This window comes from Pezoporus wallicus, unplaced genomic scaffold, assembly GCF_028554395.1.
Source record: "Pezoporus wallicus isolate ANWC-B61680 ecotype Strahan unplaced genomic scaffold, APGP_CSIRO_Pwel_v1 contig_7237, whole genome shotgun sequence".
In the NCBI taxonomy this organism is placed as follows: Eukaryota; Metazoa; Chordata; class Aves; order Psittaciformes; family Psittacidae; genus Pezoporus; species Pezoporus wallicus.
The window spans coordinates 1,842,477-1,865,789 of NW_026635802.1; the positions used below are offsets into that span (position 1 = coordinate 1,842,477).

Below are 23,313 nucleotides of genomic sequence, written 5' to 3' on the forward strand. Positions count from 1 at the left end.
GAATTCATTTATCACACCCAGCTTATCCAAGATGCCTATATCTCAGAAGCAGTGATTGAAGGCTGTTGGAAAAACGTATTAATGCTGACAAAAATGATATTCTTTCATTGTATAGGAAGCATCTGAGAATCAATGAGATTGATTTAGAATTTTAGTACATACATAAGCATATTCACTGAACCTAAATCATGTTTAATCATCTCACCTGGATTGTCTCCTGTAAATGCTACCACTTTACAATCTGGGCTAAAGCCATAACGCTGACTATAATATGGAGAAATGGGCCCCTAAGGAAAGAAAGAGTTCAAAAAAGCTCAAAAAACAGAAAGTAATCTTGCAGTGTATGACAATGTGTTATAACACAGAACTGAAAAAAAACAGAGCAGCTACAATAATCATTTCTGTATATTTAAGGCATGACTTAATATTTTATAGATTTTTAACACATTTTTTTGTTGTTGAGAACCTCATAGAAATACCCTCAGATTAAATTTTGAAACAGGTTAAGTAAATAGTAACATTTAGCTTTGGGTCTTCCACCAGTTATTCACATCAAGTTACATAAACACATTCATTTGTTTTGCACACATACATGAATATTAATACACAGAAATTAGAAATTCAATGCAAACATAGGAGGAAACACAACATTAATATACATCACAGCATCAAATGCGTGATTATGACCCCTATTATTTTAGGGGTCAAGAACTGTATTCCTTCAAACCTCTCTATTCTGGCTTATCTATTTGATAGCCACAGAGAAAAAAACATCCATAAAAAAACACAAGAAAACCTGTACTGATTTTTAATACATTCCTCTCCTTTACAGAACATCAGTACTGAATTCAGAGGTATCAGGTAATGCGTAACCACACTCTTACACACGTGCACCAGAAACAGCAATAGCTCTTTTTGTACTGGGTAGTAAGACTAAATTCATTTACTCTAAGAGATGTGCAGCTTGATTTGATTTCACCATTATGCTACATGAACTGAGGAGCTTTAAATATCCCAAATTATTCACAAGGATTACCTCATTAACTCTATGAAGAGTTTAAAACAAGCTCTCTGTCAAGAAATGCAGATGTTGGGTTGTGTTTCTGCAGTAATAAATATGATGCACAGTTCTGCAGTGACCAGCTGCTCATGGGCATGGGAGCAGACCCCAAAGGTTCTTATCACTGGAGCATCTACCAAACCTCTTCTCATCATAGCCCAGGGCATGCAAGAACCCAAGGAGGTCAACAATGAAAGCTACAACAGACACCAGCTAGCAGTTTTCAAAGATGTCTGTTTATACTCTGGCATATACATTCACAATACACCTGAAAATATTAAATCAAGCAGCATAGCACTGAGGATCTGTGCACACATGCTTGCATGTACATGCAAATACACTCAAAAAAAGTCCTATTAGCAGAACTCTAAGTACAAGCCCTGTTTGCTGTTCACAACTCTTCTAGGCAGGCACATACCAGCACTGAATGGGATGGTACAGGGCATCCTAGTTTCTCCTTTAATCCAGGTGCACAAGCATCAAGGCAGGATACTGACCACACCTTTTCCCAAATCTGCAACAAGTTCATACCAGAACCTACAAGACATATCAGAACAGGAAGTATATAGGATTAAACACAAGACAGTACTGTATCAGAAAATAACACCTTGTTATCGGCAACAGAAAATTTACAGATGTGTATTTTACATTTAGAGGGAATTGTTTCAGCTCTTCTAAGCATAAAGCATACTGATAATTCAGCCTCTGGATAGCTTTCACCTGTAAAGGTAGCAGAAAAGGCTTCTCTGATGCACAATGCATTTGACGATTCAATTATTCCCAAATTAAGAGGAAGAAGAACATGGATGCCTCCTCATCAACTCCTCCCCAAATCTTCCACCTTAGGCAAAGACTTCACTACAACCATCTAAAGGTGATGCAGCAATGTCACTTGAAGGTGTGCTGCGCTCACCTGAGACCTAGCAGGGGAGAAACTTCCCCCTGGTGGTATGGCTTTACACTACTCCTGCCCCTGGGTATCATATCAGCATCTAAAACCACACTGACCAATCTTCCTCCATATCAATGTTTCCTTCTTCAGAGATGACAAAATAAAGGCTTATAAGTTGCAAAAACCCAGGTAACTGATTTGGTCACTTAAGTCCTCACCAGAATTATCACTATATCCGAGGAAAGCCTGTGCAGTTTTGGTTTGGTTTCTCATTGTTTTTTTCTCACTATTTTATTGCTGGTTTAAAAGTTAATTGAAGGTGGTTAGTGGCCAAACGTACACAACATACTGAGCACTCCACATCCCTCACTTATGTTTCTAAGATGCCTTTAATTGCACATTTCATTAGACTTGAAAATCTGTATACGCTTTTGGTTAGTACTGTTCAGGGACATACAAGTCTTATTCTGTATTAACAACATTTTAATTTTCAAAGACCACTTAGCCCACAACCTATCTCAGAAACAGAGCCACATTCTCAGCTGAGCACAGTGGAAAACCTGAAATTTACCTCCATTCAGTACAACTTTAAGCTTTTTAAAAGACAAAGATGGTGAAGCTGACCTCATATGCGGTGTCTGTGGAACAAGACTATGCTTGCAATGCTAAAACACAGGTTAGTTAGAAAGGTTAGTTGTTTTCTGTGGGTTTTCTTAGAAAAAATCCTTTTCGCTCCCCTCCCCTGTAAGCCTAGAGAAACATTTAACCAGTATCCTCAATGCAGTTTTGCAAGACATAAAGACAGTCTCCAATCTTTTTTGCATAAACCAGGAAAAATATGAACCCTTATACCTGAAAAGGACTAAGTTTATATTATGCAGAAACAAACCCTTCGTTACAGAGATCAAACAATGCAGACTAACTGGTTTTATTGATAAACAGACTAAAGATCAGTATTTATAAACAATTCAGTGCATCTGTACTACAGCTCTCCAAATAGCCTTTTCAGTGAGCTAAAATCATAAGCAGTGTAACTCAGCTGACACTGTGCAAGTTACAATAGAAGTAAATTCAGCCCACCACAAAGGCTTCAGTTTAAAGCATCCTTGTTTAATAGAACAACAAAACAAGTATGCCAAGCTATGATTTGCCTAAGGCTCTTAGAAAAGCATTTCAAAAGATAAAGCTTCTCTAGGTCAAGAGCTGAACTGCTGTTATTTAAGGTGTCTTCTAAGAGAAACAATGCCTCAAGTGTTCAAGTTGTTTAGATCCCAAAGGTATCTTACTTTAAACATCTGCACAATATAAATGAAAATTACTCTTCATTCCACTAGAATGTAATTTGATTTTTTTTTTTAAATCAATCACCCAGAGTGCTCAGCCATTCACAAGGACTGATGTGAACATTATGAGATTGGACCTTTAAAAAGAAAGCCAAAAAAATTCTAAAATTGAATAGCACTTTTCCTACAATAACCTGCAAATTTAGAGAGATAAGTTATTGTGCAGAGCTAAACAATCTGACAGGGTCTTTTAAAGACAGTATGACCTGAAGTTAAACCTACAGAAATGAAGAATAGGGCTATTATCTGAACATTATTTTGAGAGATGCATTTTAAACTACAGTATACAGGTGCAATGTAAAAGATCAAGTGAATTGCAAGAAATCAGAAATGACAAGGAAAAAAATTTTTCAACTGGATCCAAATAACTGCTGCATACTTTAATTATGTATTAGTACTGGAATTAGAATTCTCTCATGTTAACAGAAGAAAGGGACAAGCAAGAGAAAACATAGGTTACAATGCTGAAAAATCTTTTGTCTTGTAAAGAGAACTATAACATCCTGCTTACTTCCCTTATCTTTTTTCACACAAAGATTTAATAATCTTACATGATCTGAACAGTAGATAACATTTATTCAAGTTCCATAAATATCCAGAGGTATAACAGAACGGGATCTCCTACAGCTGTTTGAAGAACATGACACTTTTTCTAAGAAAATTTTCCAATTAATCAAATTTTCATTTTCTTTAGTTTGAAATGGTTTGGTTTTCAATTAAACATGGTCATTTTCATGTGCTGAAATTGAAGAAGCACAGTGTTCCCCCACTTGCTTCCAAGTAGAAAAGGCAGAGGGGAAACTACCAAAAAACCCAAAAACCCTAACCCCAAAACCAAGACTGTTTTTTTAATGTTTATAATTTTACACATTTGAATCAAAATTAACACTTCAGTCTCATTAAAAAATAAGAGGAAAAAAAAAATCAACATACTTCTTTATCAGAAAAAAAAGTACTTTGAAGATCTCCCCACCTCTCTTCGAAATGCAGTGCCTGGAGGTAGTTCTGTGGATTGCTGAAAAGTGCTCAGTATTTGGGCCTACTGAGGAGCAAAGTGCTAATCCCTAAAGAGTTATTTGTGGCAATAATGCACAAAAAAAAAAAAAACAACAAAATTCAGTTGTGAAAATACATGACTAAGAGAATGGGACCAGAAGATTGATGTAATAAACTCACAACCACTGCAAAAGAAGCATGGGTTGTCTTGCAGTTTTTAAGGTCTCAAGTATAACTGGGAGATCTGATACTGAATAAATCGTCCATTAGCTAGAATTGAGGTGTCTTGCCTTTTCCTATGAGCTTTGATGGAACAACAAGGGAATAAAAATGAGTTGATCTTAACACATGGGTGTCAACTATGGCTTTATAATGCAACAAATTCCTTAGAGAGCCTTGTAATCTAACCTTTTAGCTCTGAAATATATCTCCTCTTAGTTTCAGAGCAGGAACCAAAAATGCTACTTAGAAATAACAGCACAGCTCCTAAGAAAAGGGTTTCCTTTGTAACTGCCTTTTAAAATTGTCATTTAAAAGCTGGATAACTGAGATCATAGAATCATAGAATAGTTAGAGTTGGAAAGGACCTTAAGATCCATAGGCAGGGACACCTTACAGTAAACCATGTCACCCAAGGCTCTGTCCAACTCGGACTTGAACACCGCCAGGGACGGGGCATTCACAACTTCCCTGGGCAACCCATTCCAGTGCCTCACCACCCACAGAGTAAAGAACTTCTTCCTTATACCCAATCTAAACTTCCCTTGTTTAAGTTTTAACCCGTTACCCCTTGTCCTGTCAGTACAGTCCTAATGAAGAGTCCCTCCCCAGCATCCCTATAGGCCTCCTTCAGATACTGGAAGGCTGCTATGAGGTCTCCACGCAGCCTTCTCTTCTCCAGGCTGAACAGCCCCAACTTCCTCAGCCTATCTTCATACAGGAGGTGCTCCAGTCCCCTGATCATCCTTGTGGCCCTCCTCTGGACTTGTTCCAGCAGTTCCATGTCCTTTTTATGTTGAGGACACCAGAACTGCACACAACACTCCAGGTGAGCTCTCACAGGAGCAGAGTAGAGGGGCAGGATCACCTCCTTCGACCTGCTGGTCACGCTCCTTTTGATGCAGCCCAGCATACGGTTGGCTTTCTGGGCTGCGAGTACACACTGCCGGCTCATGTTCATTTTCTCATCAACCAACACCCCCAAGTCCTTCTCCACCCAACAGGAGAGAGACACTAGCCTCATCCCTTTGTTATGATGATGGAAAGTAAATTTTATTTTCTTTTTTTTAACTGAGTTTAGGATTTCTTTGTTTGGTTTATGCTTCTTTTTCTATGGGTCATTTTGAAAAAGATATTTCTGTTGTAGAGCCATACTCCAGATTGGGGGAGAAATAATCACAATACACATCTTGTTCACATCCTGTGCAACTCAGAGCCAAATCAGCAAAACCAAAGAACAAATATCAAAACCATGAAGTCTAGCTTAAAAATCCACATTTTTTTATGCTTTCAAATAGGTATTTCAACATTCCTTTATACATCATAAAGTAATGAAAAAAAGACACAATTTCTTTTATGAATATTTTCTGTGGATCCGTTTTACAGAAATGGGAATCATAGTATGATAGGAATAAATAAGCACAGCTAACAGCACTATCAAGAGTAGCAACAAATTGAAAGGAGTTACTTAGCTTAGTATGTAATAGACTTGTTATTAAAGTTTAAGGACTGAAAATAAATAGCAGAGACCTTTTCCCTCTTTTATGTAAGGTGGGAATGGACAGGAAAATTTCCTTCTTGAATTGTTACTAGAAGAAAAGCCCACACACTTACCGTCACTGTAATCGATAGGTGCATAAGCTCCTAGGAAAAGAGAAGCTGCAAAACTACTAACCAAAGAGATTCTCTGAAAGAAAAAGTATGAGATAGTGAGTCCCATCAGTATTCACTTCAAAGAGTAAATAATTGAAAAATTGAAAGCAGCAAATGTTATTAGATGCTTAATGTTAGGCACAGAAAGCACACAAAAAATACACTTATAAGGATTATTCAGTTCTGTCTTACTGCCTAAGTAATACAGCAGATATCAACCTAGAAATAACCCCATGATAAAAGCTGTTAATAGCTTTGCATCCTGAAGCATGCAAAATACACCTAGTATGTTAGCACACTATGTTATCATGAATTAATTCACAACTTCAGTGTATCACGGATCTCATTTCAAGGAAAAACACTAAGGAAAAAAAAAAAAAAACAAATGACACCACCTGTATGTTGATGACAGGGAAAAACATCCAGAAACTATGCATTGGTCCACTCAGAGCACAGGTCTGTAAGCTTTATAGCAGCTCTGGCAAGGCTCTACTAGCACCTTTACATGAACTCCTACCTTCCTCCCAAGAGACCCCAGACCTTCCAGGAGTTACTCCCAGGAGCTGGTAATAATTAGCTTTAACTGAAACATACCCTGCAGCTCTGCCTCAGGGTATGTTTCAACAGTGCATTAGATACAGCTGTAGGGCTTCTAATACTGGCTCAAAAATGCCCCAGCCACATGACACAATGCACTGATTCAATAAGAACTTGCTCCCACTTCAAATCTGCTATACAAACCACCAATTTAAGCGGCTACCGCCAAGCTTTCTAGGTGATCAAATATTATTTCTTCCCAAGAAGCTGGCATAAAAGCTGACAAATTCCTTATTGTGTGCTCTGACTAATTCAGAAGAAATGACTGTCACCCAATAACTAATCCGAATCAAATCTCTACTGGTTGAGTGAGCCAGCAGTGACAGGTTTTTTACTGATGATCACAAAAATCACTGCTTCACACAGCATTCAAAGATGGGACTATAGCCAGAGCTCTAAGAGGTGGTTATAATGGCTGGGAAACTTAATGATGCATTTGCTCTTCATGCGTCTCTCCCCAAGAATATATCATATTGTGCTTAGATAATGAAGGCCTACCTTCTGTGGTGCCCCAGTGGGCACTAGCTGCCTGAAATGGAAGGAAAAGGATGAAGTTAAACTCTGAATCAGCCAGTTTAGCAAGCTGACCTACAGAAGGAAAAACATCCACCTTCCACATTGTGACTGCCAGATGCTGATTTTTGAGGCTCCCCAAGAGCATGGAGGTATTCTGTGCTTGAACAAAACACCTTGCGTATCATTTACTGCTAAAAGATGCCATCAATGTAACCAGCCCTCAAAGTCTGAAATTGTTCTGACTATATCTCAGTTCCACGAGCTCACATCGCTCCCATTAACATATCTCTAAATTTAGTCTTAAGCTTATTATCAGACTGTATGAGTGTTCTTTTTCATCCCATACCTTGCCAGCATAAAGGTTATACAATGAAAATGCACTAAGAAAGAAAAAAATATTAAAAATTAAGCATTCTCCACAAAATAGAGAGTCAACTTTGCAACTCACTTCTCCATTAAATTGTTTCATGCAGGGGTGAGATTTAAAACACCATAAAAAAAAAAATATGATTAATGCTACTGATTACTGCAGTAATACAAAAACAGGAGAGGCCCGAGCTCACGGGTCCAGATATTTCGCATCTTCTAACCACAGGACATGAGTCCTTCTTTCATTTACATCATATTTGCATGGAGTTTTCACCTTGCTTCAAACCATTGCATTTCAGACTCAATGAACTGAAACAATAATGGAATTGGAAGCCAACTTCTGAAAATAAAAAATCAGAAGGAAATAAACTACACTGTACAATTCATTTGCTATAATAAAATCAAAATAACTCCTCAAGGGAAAAACTATGAAAAAGAGCCTAGAATTGATTGCAGCTATTTTCCTACACACATCCACATGGATGCTAGCTTTGTGTGGCAGAGCAATCACATTTCTGCATGCAAACATTCAGTTCTAAGTGTGTAAATTTCAACTCTGTACTTAATTACCAACTTATGTTCAAACTGCAGTAAACACAATTTATTAGTACTCAAATTAAAGTATTTTTTTTAAAAAGCTTCTTCCACAAAGGTGAGATCCAATGAAACCTGATGTCTTAAATCACATAATCATAGGATGGTTTGGGTTGGAAGGGACCTTAAAGGTTATCTAGTTCCAACACCCTGCTATGGGCAGGGACAACTTCCACTAGACCAGGTTGCACCAAGCCCTGTCCAACCTGGCCTTGAACACTGCCAGGGATGGAGCAGCCACAGCTTCTCTGGGCAACCTGTGCCAGGGCCTCACCACCCTCACAGGAAAGAACAAATATCTAATTTAAATCTACACCCTTGCAGTTTAAAGCCCCCTCGTCCTATCCCTACATGTCCTTGTCAAAACTTCCTCTCCAGCTTTCTTGTCAGCCCCTTTAGGCACTGGAAGCTGCTCCAAGGTCTCCCTGGAGCCTTCTCTTCTCCAGGCTGAACAAGGCCAAATCTCTCAGCCTGTCCCCATAGGAGAGGTGCTCCAGCCCTCAGAGCATCTTCATGGCCTCCTCCAGACTTGCTCCAACGGCTCCATGTCCTTCTTCTGGTGGAGGTCTCAGAGCTGAATGCAGGACTGCAAGGGAGGGGATCTCATGAGAGCTGTCCTTGCTTCCACCCTCTGTAAGCCTCCCTTCTGTGTCTGAGTTTCTCCAGGAGCATATTGTTTATCCATGCAGGCCTCCTGACCCGCTTGCCCAACTTCCTCTTTGTTACGATGCATCACTCCTGAGCTTGGAGGAGGTGATCCTTGAATATTATCCAGCTTCCTTGGGCTCCTCTTTGATCCAGGGCTTTATCCCATGGAATTCGACAAAGCAGATCCCTGAAGAGGCCAAAGTCTGCTCTCTTGAAGTGCAGGGATGCAGTCCTTGCTATGCACCCTCCCTGCTTCCCTAAGGAACTTGAGCTCCATCATGTCACAGTCATTCCAGCCAAGGCTGCTCTTGAGCTTCACATTCCCCACCAGTTTCTCCTTGCTGGTGAGAACAAGCTCTAGCATAGCATCTTTCCTCATTGGTTCCGCTATCCCTTGGAGAAGGAAGTTATTATCAACCTATTCCAAGAACCTCCTGGATTTTGCTTATGCCCTGCTGTGTTGTCCCTCTAACAGATTTTGGGGTTGTTGAAATTCCCTGTGAGGACCAGAACTTGTGAATGTAAGGCTGCTCCTATCTGTCTACAGAATGCTCACCTACTTGTTCTTCCTGCTCAGGCACCCTGTAGCACACCACTACTGTAATATCACCTGTCCCTGCCCTCTCTTTAATCCCATCCCATAAGCTCTTGGTCAGCTCCTCATCCATCCCCAGGCAGACCTGTATGCACGGCAGCTGGTCACTGACATAGGGTGACACCCTGTTCTCATTTCCCCTGCCTGTTCTTCCTAGAAAGCCTTTATCCTTCCACTCCAGCACTCCAGTCACAGGAGCCATCCCACCATGTCTTCACAATGCCAATGAGATTGTAGCCCTGCAGGCATACTCTCTAACTCCTCCTGTTTATTCCCCATGCTACATGACTTTGCACAGAGGCATTGAAGTTGGGCCCCCAGTGAAGCTGACTTACTGGCTGGAGCGGCTGGAATTTCTTTGTGCTGCTCTTCAGGTGCTCTCCTGCTTACCTGCCATCCCTCTCTGGCTCTGGGCATCTCTTGCTAGCACTGGCATCAAACTGGTAGGAGTGGAATGGATTGAGGTTCCCCTCCCCCAGCAACTTTAGTTTAAGGTTCACTTCAGCAGTTCAGCAAATTTAACATTGAAGATGGAACTGATGCCTGACTTTTATCTGCCTAACAACTAAAAATGTAACAAGACAAAAAATAAACTAATCAAACTTATCTTAAAATCAAACACAAGGATCAATACACTCGTTAGTAAAAAAGTTTGTAAAAACACCTCTACAAAATTAATTTTAAAAGATTTTCAACTGTGTTTTCCAATAAGTGAATTGAAGTTGAGCCAACCTCAGTTTCCATGTAGACCTCAGGATTCTGGCCATAAATCTTTGCTATCTGGTTTCCTGTAAAACGCTGAGAGAGAAATGCAAATGCTTAGAAACACAAACTCTAAATGGAGTCAATAATCATTAACTCTGTGTAATGAGTTCAGTACATTGCACTTTGGATATTTAATTTGCCTGATGCATGATGAAAGTCAGTGCACAGCAGGCAATCTGCACTAAACAGGCTATAACACATAGTCTCATTATGAGAATTTTGCTCACCTTTTGAAAAGAAAAGGCATGTGAAAAGCATTCCTATCCGTAATTTACATTTCAGAAATGACAGTTCAATGGAATGAATCACACTTATTCTGTGCACAGAAACCAGCACAATTCACATGCTGCCTTCAAATCCTTGAAAAGGTGTAAGCTACCGAGCCTATGTACCTTTTTGAGAGGCAGGTGAACTGGGAGCAAAGCAGAAATTTTCATACTCAAAGAAGCAACTCCAGCACAGGCTAATAACAGTTGCAACAATAATTATTTTTTATCCACGCATTATATCAAATAACAAAAAACTTCTAACACTGTAACCTTAACCTTTAGCAAGTTAAAAATAAACTGTTAGTGATATGCAAAGTCTGTTTTCAACACTGGCCATAAATCTTGCATGATGATTCAAAACCAGAATCATCAATTTGGGAAGTTAGAGCCTTATTCTGTTGAACCAACAGTAAAAGCAGGCAGGTGCTGACATGCCTGGAAGGCAGCACTGGTCCCACTACATAACTCAGTGTCCCAGTTACAACAGAAAAAGGTACCAGGAAGAGGAGACAAGTGACAGTACTCTTTGATAGCACCCCAAACCTCTGAGGTCAACAGCTGCTTGTTAGCTTTTAGGGAATATTAAAAGGCCAATCTTCTAATTGCAGGAGTAAACTAGAACATCAATCCACAAACAGGGGATCATAACCCAAAGTAAACCTGTAGCACAAACTGGATTGCCACCCCAATGGAAACGTGGCTGCACAGGAGCTCCCAGGGGAGAACCAGGCTACCAAACACTATTTCAGAAACACTAGCCAAATGCAACAGCTCAACCCAGTTGCTTCCTGCAGCAAAATTTTTAGTATTTACCTAATTTCACTTCAAATTTTCCACATCTTCCTTTGTGAAACTTCTACAAAGCACAATATTGTTGGACTTCGTTCAAAAACTCTCTTCCTATATAACGGCTGATCACTGTCTGCTGCAGTACCACTGCAACGGCAGAATTGTTTCTATCACAAGACTGCTGAGGACTTTCTTCCCATCTGCTTCTTACCTCATAGGCTCGAGAACCAGTGATACTTGCTAGGTGCTGTGCTCCCCCCACGGCTTTCTCCAAAGTGCTGCACTGGGAAGCTGTGCTAGAATCCATCCATATAGGGCTGTTACTGACAGAAAAACAAGCCTGCAATGAACAATATCCTTTATTAGTAAATCTGATCTCTAAGAAGTCCCTACTACAGTTATAGCAATACAACAGACCTATATATCAGCTCACAGTTCAGTTCTCTGACATGCCTTCTGGTCTCCTCTCAATAATGACAGGAATGCAGATACCGGGCAGCATGCTGATCAGTGGTGAGAAGTTTAACCCAAGCCTTACACTAGATGGAAACACAGGCTTTTTCTGCTGTTACTTGATATAACCTGCAGCACAATGTCTCAGTACACTCCTTCAGCAGCCAAAGCACCTGCCCCTTTATGCAAGTTTCACCCCACTTTTTAGAACTCCTTTCTAAACAATCAGATTATCTTTCCACAGGTCTGCCTTGACTGACATACTCATTTGGAAATGCAACCAACATTTACTCCATCACCAAAGAGCATTTAATTCCATTTCCATGAGTTTTGCACAGCTATGTCTAAAATTAATCAATTGATAGATCAGATGCACGCATGTCTCCCTTTTAATATAGAACTGTCCTTTCTGATCTTGAAGTAAGGAAGCTAGGAGGATTAGCCAGGTTAATAAATGATTAAAAGGGTGGTGTCGTAGTCAGGGGTTTGGGTGTCTTGAACACGGGACCCAAGTTTGTAGGCCAGGTCCAGTGGGGACTGGTGGAGCTGCTCTGATAAAGAAGGGAAAGAGCAGTTTTGGTAGGAGGCTTGCCAGACTGGTCAAGGAGGCTTTAAACTAGATGTGTTGGGAGAGGGGGGCATCATTCCATCCCAACACACCCAGTCAGTTGCCAGCAACTATAATAAATGCTCGGAGCAATGTAGAGATATCCCAGCTGCTCCAGCCAATGAGCCGGCTTCAGCTGGAGCTCAGCTCAGATGCCTCTATACAAACACCCATAGCATGGAGAATAAACAAGAGGAATTAGAGATGTGTGCACGTCTACGGGGGTATGATATAATAGGCATCACAGAAACATGGTGGGGTGGCTCCTATGACTGGAGTGTTGGAATGGAAGGTTACAGGCTTTTTAGAAAAGACAGGCCCAGCAGGCGGGGAGGGGGAGTTGCCCTTTATGTTAGGGATAGGCTGGAGAGTATGGAACTCTGTCTGGGGACAGGTGATCAGTTAACAGAGAGTTTGTGGGTCAGGGTTAAAGGGAATATAGCTATGGGAGACATTACTGTGGGGATCTGTTACAGACCGCCTGATCAAGCAGGCGGGCCAGGAGACCTCCTTGGATGGATAAGGAGCTCCTGAGGAAAATTCAAATGAAAAAAGAGGCTTGTAATAAGTGGAAGCAAGGACAGGCGGCCTGGGAAGAGTACAGGGATGTTGTCCGGGAAGCTAGGGACCACGTTAAGAAAACTAAGGCCCGGTTAGAATTAAACTTGGCTAGGGGTATTAAGGATAACAGGAAGGGATTCTACAGGTACACAGCAAATGAAAAACAGACCAGGGAGAATGTAGGCCCCCTCAGGAAGCTCTCGGGAGAACTGGCTACACAGGATTTGGAGAAGGATGAGGTTCTGAATGACTTCTTTGTCTCGGTCTTCACTGACACAGGCTCTGACCAAACCACCCAAGTCTTGGAAGGCAGATGCAGGGACTGTGAGAATGAAGGCCTTGGGCCCACTATAGGAGAGGATCTGGTTCGAGACCGTCTTAAGTATCTGAACGTGCACAAGTCCATGGGTCCTGATGAAATCCATTCGCAGGTCCCGAAGGAGCTGACGAATGAAGTTGCTAAGCCACTGGCCATCATATTTGAGAAATCATGGTAGTCAGGTGAAGTTCCTGACAACTGGAAAAAGGGAAATATAACCCCCATTTTCAAGAAGGGGAAAATGGATGACCCAGGGAATTACAGACCTACAGTCAGTCTCACCTCTGTGCCTGGCAAAATCTTGGAGCAGATACTCCTGCAAGGCATGCTAAGTCACATGAAAAACAACAAGGTGCTTGGTGAAAGCCAGCATGGCTTCACTAAGGGGAATTCCTGCCTGACCAATTTGGTGGCCTTCTATGATGGGGCTACAGAACTGAGGGACAGGGGTAGAGCAGTTGATGTCATCTACCTGGACTTGTGTAAAGCATTTGACACTGTCCCACACGACATCCTTGTCTCTAAATTGGAGAGACATCAATTTGATGGGTGGACCACTCGGTGGATAAAGAACTGGCTGGATGGCCACACGCAAAGAGTTGTGGTCAATGGCTCAATGTCCAGCTGGAGACCAGTAACGAGTGGTGTCCCTCAGGGATCGGCGCTGGGACCGGTCTTGCTCAACATCTTTGTTGGTGACATGGACAGGGATTGAGTGCGCCCTCAGCAAGTTTGCCGATGACACCAAGCTGTGTGGTTTGGTTGATACGCTGGAGGGAAGGAATGCCATCCAGAGGGAACTCGACACACTTGTGAGGTGGGCTGATGCCAACCTCATGAAGTTTAACCATGCCAAGTGCAAGGTCCTACACCTGGGTCGGAGCAATCCCAGCCACAGCTACAGGTTGGGCAAAGAAGAGATTCAGAGCAGCCCTGCAGAGGAGGACTTGGGGGTGTTGGTTGATGAGAAAATGAACATGAGCCGGCTTCAGTGTGCGCTCGCAGCCCAGAAAGCCAACCGTATGCTGGGCTGCATCAAAAGGAGTGTGACCAGCAGGTCGAAGGAGGTGATCCTGCCCCTTTACTCAGCTCTTGTGAGACCTCACCTGGAGTATTGTGTGCAGTTCTGGTGTCCTCAACATAAAAAGGACATGGAACTGTTGGACAAGTCCAGAGGAGGGCCACGAGGATGATCAGGGGACTAGAGCACCTCCTGTATGAAGATAGGCTGAGAAAGTTGGGGCTGTTCAGCCTGGAGAAGAGAAGGCTGCATGGAGACCTCATAGCAGCCTTCCAGTATCTGAAGGGGGCCTACAGGGATGCTGGGGATGGACTCTTCATTAGGGACTGTAGTGACAGGACAAGGGGTAACGGGTTAAAACTTAAACAGGGGAGGTTTAGACTGGATGTAAGGAAGAAATTCTTTCCTGTTATGGTGGTGAGGCACTGGAATGGGTTGCCCAGGGAGGTTGTGAATGCTCCATCCCTGGCAATGTTCAAGACCAGGTTGGACGAGGCCTTGGGTGTCATGGTTTAGTGTGAGGTGTACCTGCCCATGGCAGGGGGGTTGGAACTAGATGATCTTAAGGTCCTTTCCAACCCTAGCTATTCTATGATTCTATGACTCTATAAGGTAAGGGTCTTCCAGAAGAAAGCTGATTCCTCCCTACTTTTCTTTTTAAATAACAGTTTGTCTTTAAATAAAAGTCTGCGTTCAAAACTTACCAACCATACACACATACACAAAATGTTTAGGTTCAACAATGTACTTGTCTCCACATAGCTTTACACTTTCATCCTTTCAGACATTAAGTGTGTAAATTGTTATTTTTATATATATTTTTTTCTAGTTAAATCACAAGCACTGCGAGAAAACTTCGGTACAACAGTGTTTTTCACCACAATATTTTGTTAACGCAAATCTGTATTTAAAGTAAAATATTTATAGGTCATTTACAAAAATATTACATTTCCTAAAAGAACAAGCAGGCTGCTACTCTGACACAGAAAGATTCTGGGATGCCCACTGGCAACTGTCAGCTTTTAAAGCAGTATATACTGCCACTTAGGAATAAAGGAAATGTCAAAAGCCCTGGAGCTGAAGGAATAACCAGTACATTCCATTTTATGCTGCAGCAGGATGCAACTCTGCCAAACGAGAGGAAAGGTTTGCAAGAAGAAAAGCAATGTGTAAGGATCAGAAAAAGGACAGTGCAGGTCTCCCTTCAGAGGTCTTCTATGCATGTTTACCTGTAGTGACTGATGTAAAGGCAGTTCAGCTGATGCATTCCTTAAAATTTGCATGCTTCCTTTTTTCCAGTACACACTCCCATGTTGCTGCAGAAAGTACAGAAACAGAAGCTGAGGATGCCCTCCCAAGCTATGAAATTCATCTGAATTTCAAGCTTTAAGGGACAGAGAACTCTCTCTAAACCAAGGATCAAAAAAAATGCACTTTTTCAAATCAAGTGTTTCATTAAAAGACCCCAAGATTGAGCAAAGCATATTCTAAACCAGAAAATGTAGCAGCCAAGAGACAGTGATGATTTTGAACTATGGCAGTTTCTACTGGGAACTATTATTATACTGCTAATGGCATTAGATACTTCTCTGAGGGTTCTCTGAGCTGTAGCCATAGCTCCACTGTCAAGACTGTTAGTTCTGCACTATTTCAGCACAGCCCCCAGATTCTTCAGTTACATGCCCGCCCCAGTCACCACTAAGGACTGCAGAATTTTGAGGTTATTTAAGCTCCATCTCTCTGGCAGCTTCCTCAAGGCAGGCATCTCTAGTTACGCACCTGCAGAACACCGTAAGGAAACTACAAAGCACCATCCAACAACCCACTCATAGTTCCGATGACACCAAGTCACACAGAACCCCCTCGACACAGAGTATTTGACCACAGTGTCATCCAGATTGTGTTTCACATCTCTCTGACATTTCTGGAGGTAATCGAGATCACGTTTATCCCTTCTTTGGGATAAACATTGGCATATCAGTGCACCTCCACAGTGATCTGCAGCATAAAGACAGTTCTTCAAAGAGAAAACGGAGACACTGTGGATTCAAAGGAGGCAACTCGAAATCTTTTCTACCTGAAAGAATCTGAATATTGAACCAAGTTGATTCCCCCAACTTTTATTGAAGGATGGGTAAAATAAAGGGAATACAGGAAATCTGGAAATGCACTTCCTTTTTTCCCTTGAGTGAGCTGGGATTACTTGGCAGTCCTAACTTCTATTCCACTGAAGACTTCATAACAGAGCCTTGATATTGGCTATGATTTTCAGACACTTTGCTGACTTTCAACTGAAATCGATGAAAGGGAGATCAAAGCAAGAGTTTTGATTAATTAGTCCCAGATATAGCAAGATGACTAACCGAAACCTCATGTGTCAGAATTAGCTATTGTTTCAGTGCTGTCCTCACCATATCATCTGTGAAAGTTATAAAGGACTTCCTTATTTCACCAGAGTACTAGGAGACTGGCTGACTAAATCTCAGGATGGGTTTTATAAAAGCAGCATTATGTACTATAGGCTAAGCTATGGCAGCATCTTTGCCATTTCTGCAAAGACCATCACCATTTGGTTTCTGCTGTTCCCAGGCAGATCTCTATCCTAGCCAACAAAAACTGCACTCAACAGCATGTTAGCACACCTTTAGAAAACTGCACTCCTTGCTATTTTTTCTACCCCATTTCCACAAGCACCTGGATAAGCTGAAATTCGAAATTACTTCAGTCATTTCAGAATCTTTGTACAAAGCATTTAAACAACAGGAAGCCAACTAGTTATGCACTATACTGATCTAAACAACTGCACTGTAAACTTCATCCTCCACTCCCACCACCTTCTTAGTGACTGCTTTGTGTGCGTCAGAGTTTTAAGCTACCCTGAGGAACAGATCTTTCAATGGCTGCTTATACAGAAGCTTCAGTCTTGCTTGATGTCATCGTGGTGTTCTGCAATACAATTATTTATATGAAATTTATAACTATACCTTATACTCTATTGAAGAAATACAGTAAGACTGATTTTTTTTTATAAACTAACCTGGCCAGCACCAGACAAAGCTCTGACTTGAGAGAAGTTAAAGCCTGAAGACTTCATCTTTTCCAAAATCATATCCAGAGCCTACAAAACCAAGCAGAATCAAGAATACCTGTAACAAGCTATCAAATTATGCATACTCACAATCTCTGGAATTAAACAGTAAACTTGTGGCATCACTGACAAGAATTCATTGGCAAATAATGAAAAATTAGCTAATAACTATGGATATCTCAAGAAGCTGCATAAATTAATTTACTAAGGAAGAGTCCATAAAAGACAAGTTGAATCACATGGGGGAAAAAAAAAGATCTTTGAAGAAGCTGAATCATAAAGAACCATTCCTTGAAACCTAAATAAGAGGCAAGAGTTAAAGAATTCCAGTTCATTAAAAGACCACTGTCAACAGTGCCAGACACAAAGCAAGATTATCTTTTCCTGTTCTTACTTTTGGAAATCTATGAAATCTTAACGGGTTGCACTCTACACCCCGTCATACAAGATGTTAGGTATCCTCAATAGCACTGCCCCCAGTGCCAGGTAAAAACTCAGAGTCTCTTTAATATAAGGCTAATTCAAGTGAAGTTAGCACTTTAAGCACGCATCATATACTTATATCATCATATTATTGATTTAATAATTACAACTGTTCCGGTTCACTATGGTTCAAAAGACCAATTGCAAGCAAATTTACCAAACCTTTGTCAACTACTGAGATTCACTAGCTGTGGCGTCTTTGACCTTTCAAATACCTTAACTATGCAAATCACACCAGTTAGACAAATTTAGCTAGTGCTAGGTGAGAGCAAGTGTTGTAGAATCCACACAGCAGCAAGGAAAGCCTTCTTTTAAAATAGAAAATAATGTTGTATTTCAAAATAAACACCACTTGAAGTGACTGGGAATCACTGAATAAATTGCTTTTTAACCACTTAACCAATTGATGTCTCAAACTGGTATCAAAGCTTACTTTAAAAAAATGGTGCAAATAACCTGTATGTGACACGTGAAACAAAAAGATGAGGGAAAAAAACGGTCTTTTTTCCAAATGAGAGGAAGCCAGTTAAAGATTATCATACATACACTGCTGTAATAGTAGAGAGCAAACAAACGAATGAACCCCCCACACACCAAAAAGGTAACATTAATATTTGCATACCAAAGACAGAATAATACTTAAAAGAAACAGAATGCAAGCAAAAGGGCTACGCTGATTTGAATGATGAGTTTCACTACTGCTTGGAATACATTTCCTTTTCAATAACAGCAAAGAAGAAGCTGAACTGCATAAAGATTGCTCATACCTTGACCCACATTAGCACAGGAGAAGTGACTGTCAGCCTGTCACTGTGAATATAGACTCCACCTTGAGTCCTACATGAATAAAAAATTTTCTCTTGGTAAATTCAGTAATTTTTTTTCCCCACCAAGAAAAGATCTTCAAGTTTATTAATAACCAAAAGGGTTTGAAATGTTTTTATGCTAAGAGGAAGGATACAATCAGCGTTCAAAACCTGAAAAAGTAAAAGCCAGCTGCTAGGAAGTAACATAAGAGATATTTGACCCAATTGCACAGTAAGTAATTTGCAAGGAAAGCCTCTAACCCTGAAGATCTGTGATAGATTCCAGTGCTGATACTGCTCACTGTCCCTATGTCATTCATAGCTATTTCTAAATTTCTTGACTGTTCCCAGTAGCGGCCAGAACCTAGAAGATGAAATTCAATCTTTGCTGTTAAGCCATTAAGTAAATAAATACACTTAACTGAAACTTGTGACTAGGAGAATGTTTGTAAATTCTTGTCTATTAACTGAACAAATACTGTCATCCTGCATCTTATTGTGAGATTTGGAACCACAGCATTTGTCTCTAAATGCCTTTTGGAAGTTCCCCTCATGCAATTTACTTGCTGTTATCATAGCATTCTGCCTTGACACAAAAGTGATGCTTACTTCTGCAACTCAAGAAGAAACAGACATGTTCACAAGTCTGAAGTCCCAAAAGAAAAAAATAAATTATTTATTTATACATAGTATTTTTGGGTAGATTTTCTTCATTTCCTGTTGGGGGTCCTTGCCATATTTGCATACTAAGGAAGACAAGAGCATACGTTACCCTTGCCAAGTATGAAACATGAACATGGCAGGAAGTTTTTCCATGCCTCCACACATCAATGAAACCAAACAGGACAACAGCCTCCCACCCAATCTCCAAAATTCTAAATTCGAGTATCCAAACAAAACATAAAAAGCCTTACTTGAATTCCGGAAGGTCTTTATCAAAATGAACATTATCCTCATAAATTACTCTCAGCTGCTCATCGATAGCAATGACTTTCAGCTAGAAGATATAAAATAGGATGTTAACAAAAATTTACAACAAACAAATAACTCATTTATAATAGATCAGTTCCCCCAGAGAAAATGTGAAAGATCACCCAAATCCATACAACTTGCTGAAAGCATGGGCACAATTTTACATTAAACAAATTACTGTGTGGATTTCCAGCACGCCACCTGTTCAGCAACATGCATATTTGTGTGCTTGCGTTCCCTTCCCCCCTCATTTTCCCTCTCCTTAAGCACACCAGATCCAGAGGAAGGCATATGCTAAAGTACAACAAACAAGTGACCAGGTTCGTAACTTGCATCATTGTAACCATTCTTTCCAATTTCTCCAAAGAATACAGTATCTTAGATTAAAGATGCCATATGTTGGTGGTGGCTTTTTCCCCCCTCTCCTTGTTTTTTTGTCCCATCTATCTCACCAAGGAACCTGACATGCCCTTAGAATACCTTGAGGATCTTCCCTGCTCCCCAAATGATGAGTAAACCAAGCTCTACTAGCCTGGCAAATCTCAGAGGGCATTACACAAGTTTATTCCAAGCGTCTGCAATATATGGAAAGCAACATCCCAAACAGGTAACCCCGTAAAGCTGCATTTTCTTGTAAGCACGTACTAGAAGGGTACCACAACCTTTCCTCCTCTATCAACTCCAGTTCACTTACTACAGAAGAAAAACATTAACAACCTAGAAGAAAAATGAGAAGGCAGCTCACATTCTGCGCATATTTCAACAAAGGATAGAGTGCAAACTGCTGCTAAAGGAACAGACAGAAAAAGACTAAGTCATCTCTGAGTTGCATTCAAGTAACAAGGCCATCCCAATTTAGCCATACTAATGTAGGACCATTATTTATGCACTGGGGCACAACTATTCATTACCAACCTGATGCCCTGTGCTAGCTTTAAAATGGTTCTGACCCACTGCAGCTTAATTGGCTTTCTGCTTGCAGCATGCCCCCTTAAAAAACACTTAATCAATCCAGCCTGGATGTGTCTTTTCAAGCTCCCGAACTTCAGCACAGATATAGTGATTTATGCTTATATGCCTATTTTAAACGTATTCATACCTCAGGACAACTTGAGCAGAGTTTCTATTCACAGTGTATCAATACCCAATTGTGCCAACAAATCAAAACTTCAAGAAGCAACCCAAACATCCAGGTTCACAATCCTACTAATCCTGATTCACACGAGGACACTGGAAAAGCTGGAATCAGGTGCAAATCACAGCTCCCAGGCTGTCTGATGCAGCGGGCAAAGGGGTCTCAGTTCAGCCTGCATGTAAAGGGCCACAGCAATCCTTTCCAGGATTAAAGGCATCCTCAGCAGGATGGGGAAGAAGGACACGTCAGGACATGCAGCCTACAGCTTCAGTCAAGAGATGGGACAAACAGAAAGGGACAAAAGATGCGTTTATGTTGGATGAGGCACGTGGACAACCAGGCACAAGCACTGCCCACGGCCCACTGAAGCTTTAAAACACGTGAAGCACTAGGCGTTATCCTGCGTGAGCTGTGGCAGGCTGCCGGCGTGTGCGAACGGCGGCACCCAGCACAGCACAGCATCCTGCAGCGCGCTGCTGTAAAAGGGGAAACCCTGCAGAACAGAGCCGTCGCGGGGTGGAGGAAACGAGCGCTGACAGCCGCCTGGCGGGAGGAAGGCCCGTTCCTCTCCCGTGCTGCGTGCGGGTCAGCGCAGCGGCAGCCCGGAGGGCCACGATGGCGGGCGGGCCGGGCCGGGCCGGGCCTCCCCCGCTTGCAGCCCCCCAGGGCACGGCCGGGTGTAACCCGCTCAGCGCTTGACCCCCGGCGGCGGCAGCCCAGCCCCGCGCAGGGCAGCACGGATCCGGACCCCGGCTCTGCTGGCCCTGCGCGCAGCCGCCGCCGGCGGAAGGAGGGTAGAGGAGGGGAAAGGCAGAAAGAAGCGGCTGCGGATACCTGCTGCGTGCTGAAATCCCAGCCTAGGTAGCACGGAGCTGCCATGGCGCTGCCCGGCCCGTCCGGCTCTCACCCTTGCTCCGCGGCGGCTTTGCAGGCCCGGCCCCCCCGGGAAGGCGCCGCCAGCCCGGGCGTGTGGAGCTGGAGGTCGGGAGTTAATGAGTGTTCCGCGCACGGGGTGCAGGGCGAGCAGGAGCAGCCCCTCATGCCTGGCACGGAGGGGCTGTGCAGAGTGGTGGCAGCACGGAAGAGCTCTGGGCAGGGGAGGAGATGTGATGTGGCGGCGGGTTGCTCGGTGCCAGGGCTGCTCACGGCAGCTGCTGATCACCGGTAACTGGGAGATAACACACCGTGATCCCTCAGCCTGCCTATGCCCGAGTAGGTGATAAAACGCCAAAGCAGCTGCACAGCGAACGGAAGGAAAACAAAATAGGAACAACTTCAAACTACATTCCAAAGGAATTCAGGAAATGTTAATATCCCATTACTATCTACCAGTCCTGTTGCTGTATTGTGCTCTGGCTTGCACAAATACATAGTATCCCACTAAGAAAATAATCAAGAGTTGGTACTTAGGCTGAAGTTTGGGGTTGCTCTCCCTTTTCGGCTGGAAGGGCCTGGGGAGGTATCTTGGGTTTATTACCTGCCGTAACATGTGACAGGCAAAGTGGAATTGCTTAATCAGAAGGCTCATCTAAAATGCTTTCATTCTGCAATCAAGGTGGTACCCTGGCAGGGCCTTAATGAAGTCAAATGGGTTTTACATGCCCAGGATCTTAAACTACTTTAACAGTACAAATACTTAATTTGAAATGCCCTTTAAACTGTAAAATATTACTGAATTTTGTAATATGCTGAATGTTTTAAATACATTTTAAATATTCCCAGTGATTTCTCAAAGCCCTAACTCCCATAGGTTTATACTTTGAAGATTTCTAATTATTATTGCAAAGAAAAACCTTTAACATTAGTCCTGAAGACTCTCAACCTACAATGCAAACTAACATTTCAGTATACTGACTTTTAAACCCAGTTTACTCTATTACAGCACCTCTGAATATTCTGTATTGACAGTACCTTATTAGAAATGTGACCACAACATTTGTAAATAAGACAGAGTTTTATTGAAAATTGTCTGAAAAATACAAATCCCTTTAAATGCATAGTGTTATGGGCCTGCATTTTTGAGTCTGATCCTGCAAATTTATCTGAGGAGTTTGCAATCACAAAACATCCAAAGGAACTAAGTGGAAGTACAAGTCCATTTAAAAATAAAAGTATTATATGGTCACCCAGTTTGTAGTTTGTCTTCTTTAAATCAGATGGTTATCAGGTAGTGATGGAATTTTCCCCCCTCAAAGGAGCTCATACTGGATGGACGTATCCTGAACAAAGGTCTCACTTACCCAAGAGGCTGTGAAGGAAATAGAGGGGGTTTTAAATGTTACCAACAACTGTTTCCTTAGTGAAACTCTTACCAGAAAGCAAAGGATCAAAAACAACACAGAGGCTGTTTTTCCATTAATACAGGATGTGACTGGTGAGCCAAGGAGAGGCTTACTCTGCCCTTTAACTTGCTGCACATTCCCTATAAACAAGTAACAGATACAGAGGCTGAGGCTTGAAATGCTGCCATTTTCAAAATACTGAAGAGAAACTGAAGTCAGTTCTGAAGGTGGAAGAATGATAAATTACTTCAGAAAGAGAGACATTAGTGGATTTTTATTGT

At 41.8% G+C, this 23,313-nt stretch overlaps 1 protein-coding gene across 4 annotated transcripts in view; it reads right to left on the reverse strand.

Annotated features, from left to right (window-relative positions):
• The window catches only part of XYLB (xylulokinase), an 87,484-nt gene extending 65,359 nt beyond the window's left edge, over positions 1–22,125 (reverse strand). Inside the window, exons 1-10 of one of the 4 annotated variants that reach the window (XR_008970773.1) lie at positions 21,585–22,121; positions 19,558–19,640; positions 18,605–18,674; positions 17,304–17,384; positions 15,496–15,582; positions 11,517–11,645; positions 10,215–10,280; positions 6,125–6,197; positions 1,479–1,597; positions 206–287 (exon numbers count right to left, since the gene is read on the reverse strand). Coding sequence is in view for 2 of the 4 variants with exons in the window: in XM_057398311.1 (XP_057254294.1) it covers positions 206–287; positions 1,479–1,597; positions 6,125–6,197; positions 10,215–10,280; positions 11,517–11,645; positions 15,496–15,582; positions 17,304–17,384; positions 18,605–18,674; positions 19,558–19,640; positions 21,585–21,629 (835 nt within the window). In the remaining 2 variants the exon portion in view is untranslated. Of the gene's footprint in view, positions 1–205; positions 288–1,478; positions 1,598–6,124; positions 6,198–10,214; positions 10,281–11,516; positions 11,646–15,495; positions 15,583–17,303; positions 17,385–18,604; positions 18,675–19,557; positions 19,641–20,714; positions 20,821–21,584 lie in introns of those variants that run through there. The other 3 variants (XR_008970774.1, XM_057398311.1, XM_057398312.1) reach the window with 3 other exon arrangements.
• Positions 22,126–23,313: the final 1,188 nt, after the last annotated feature.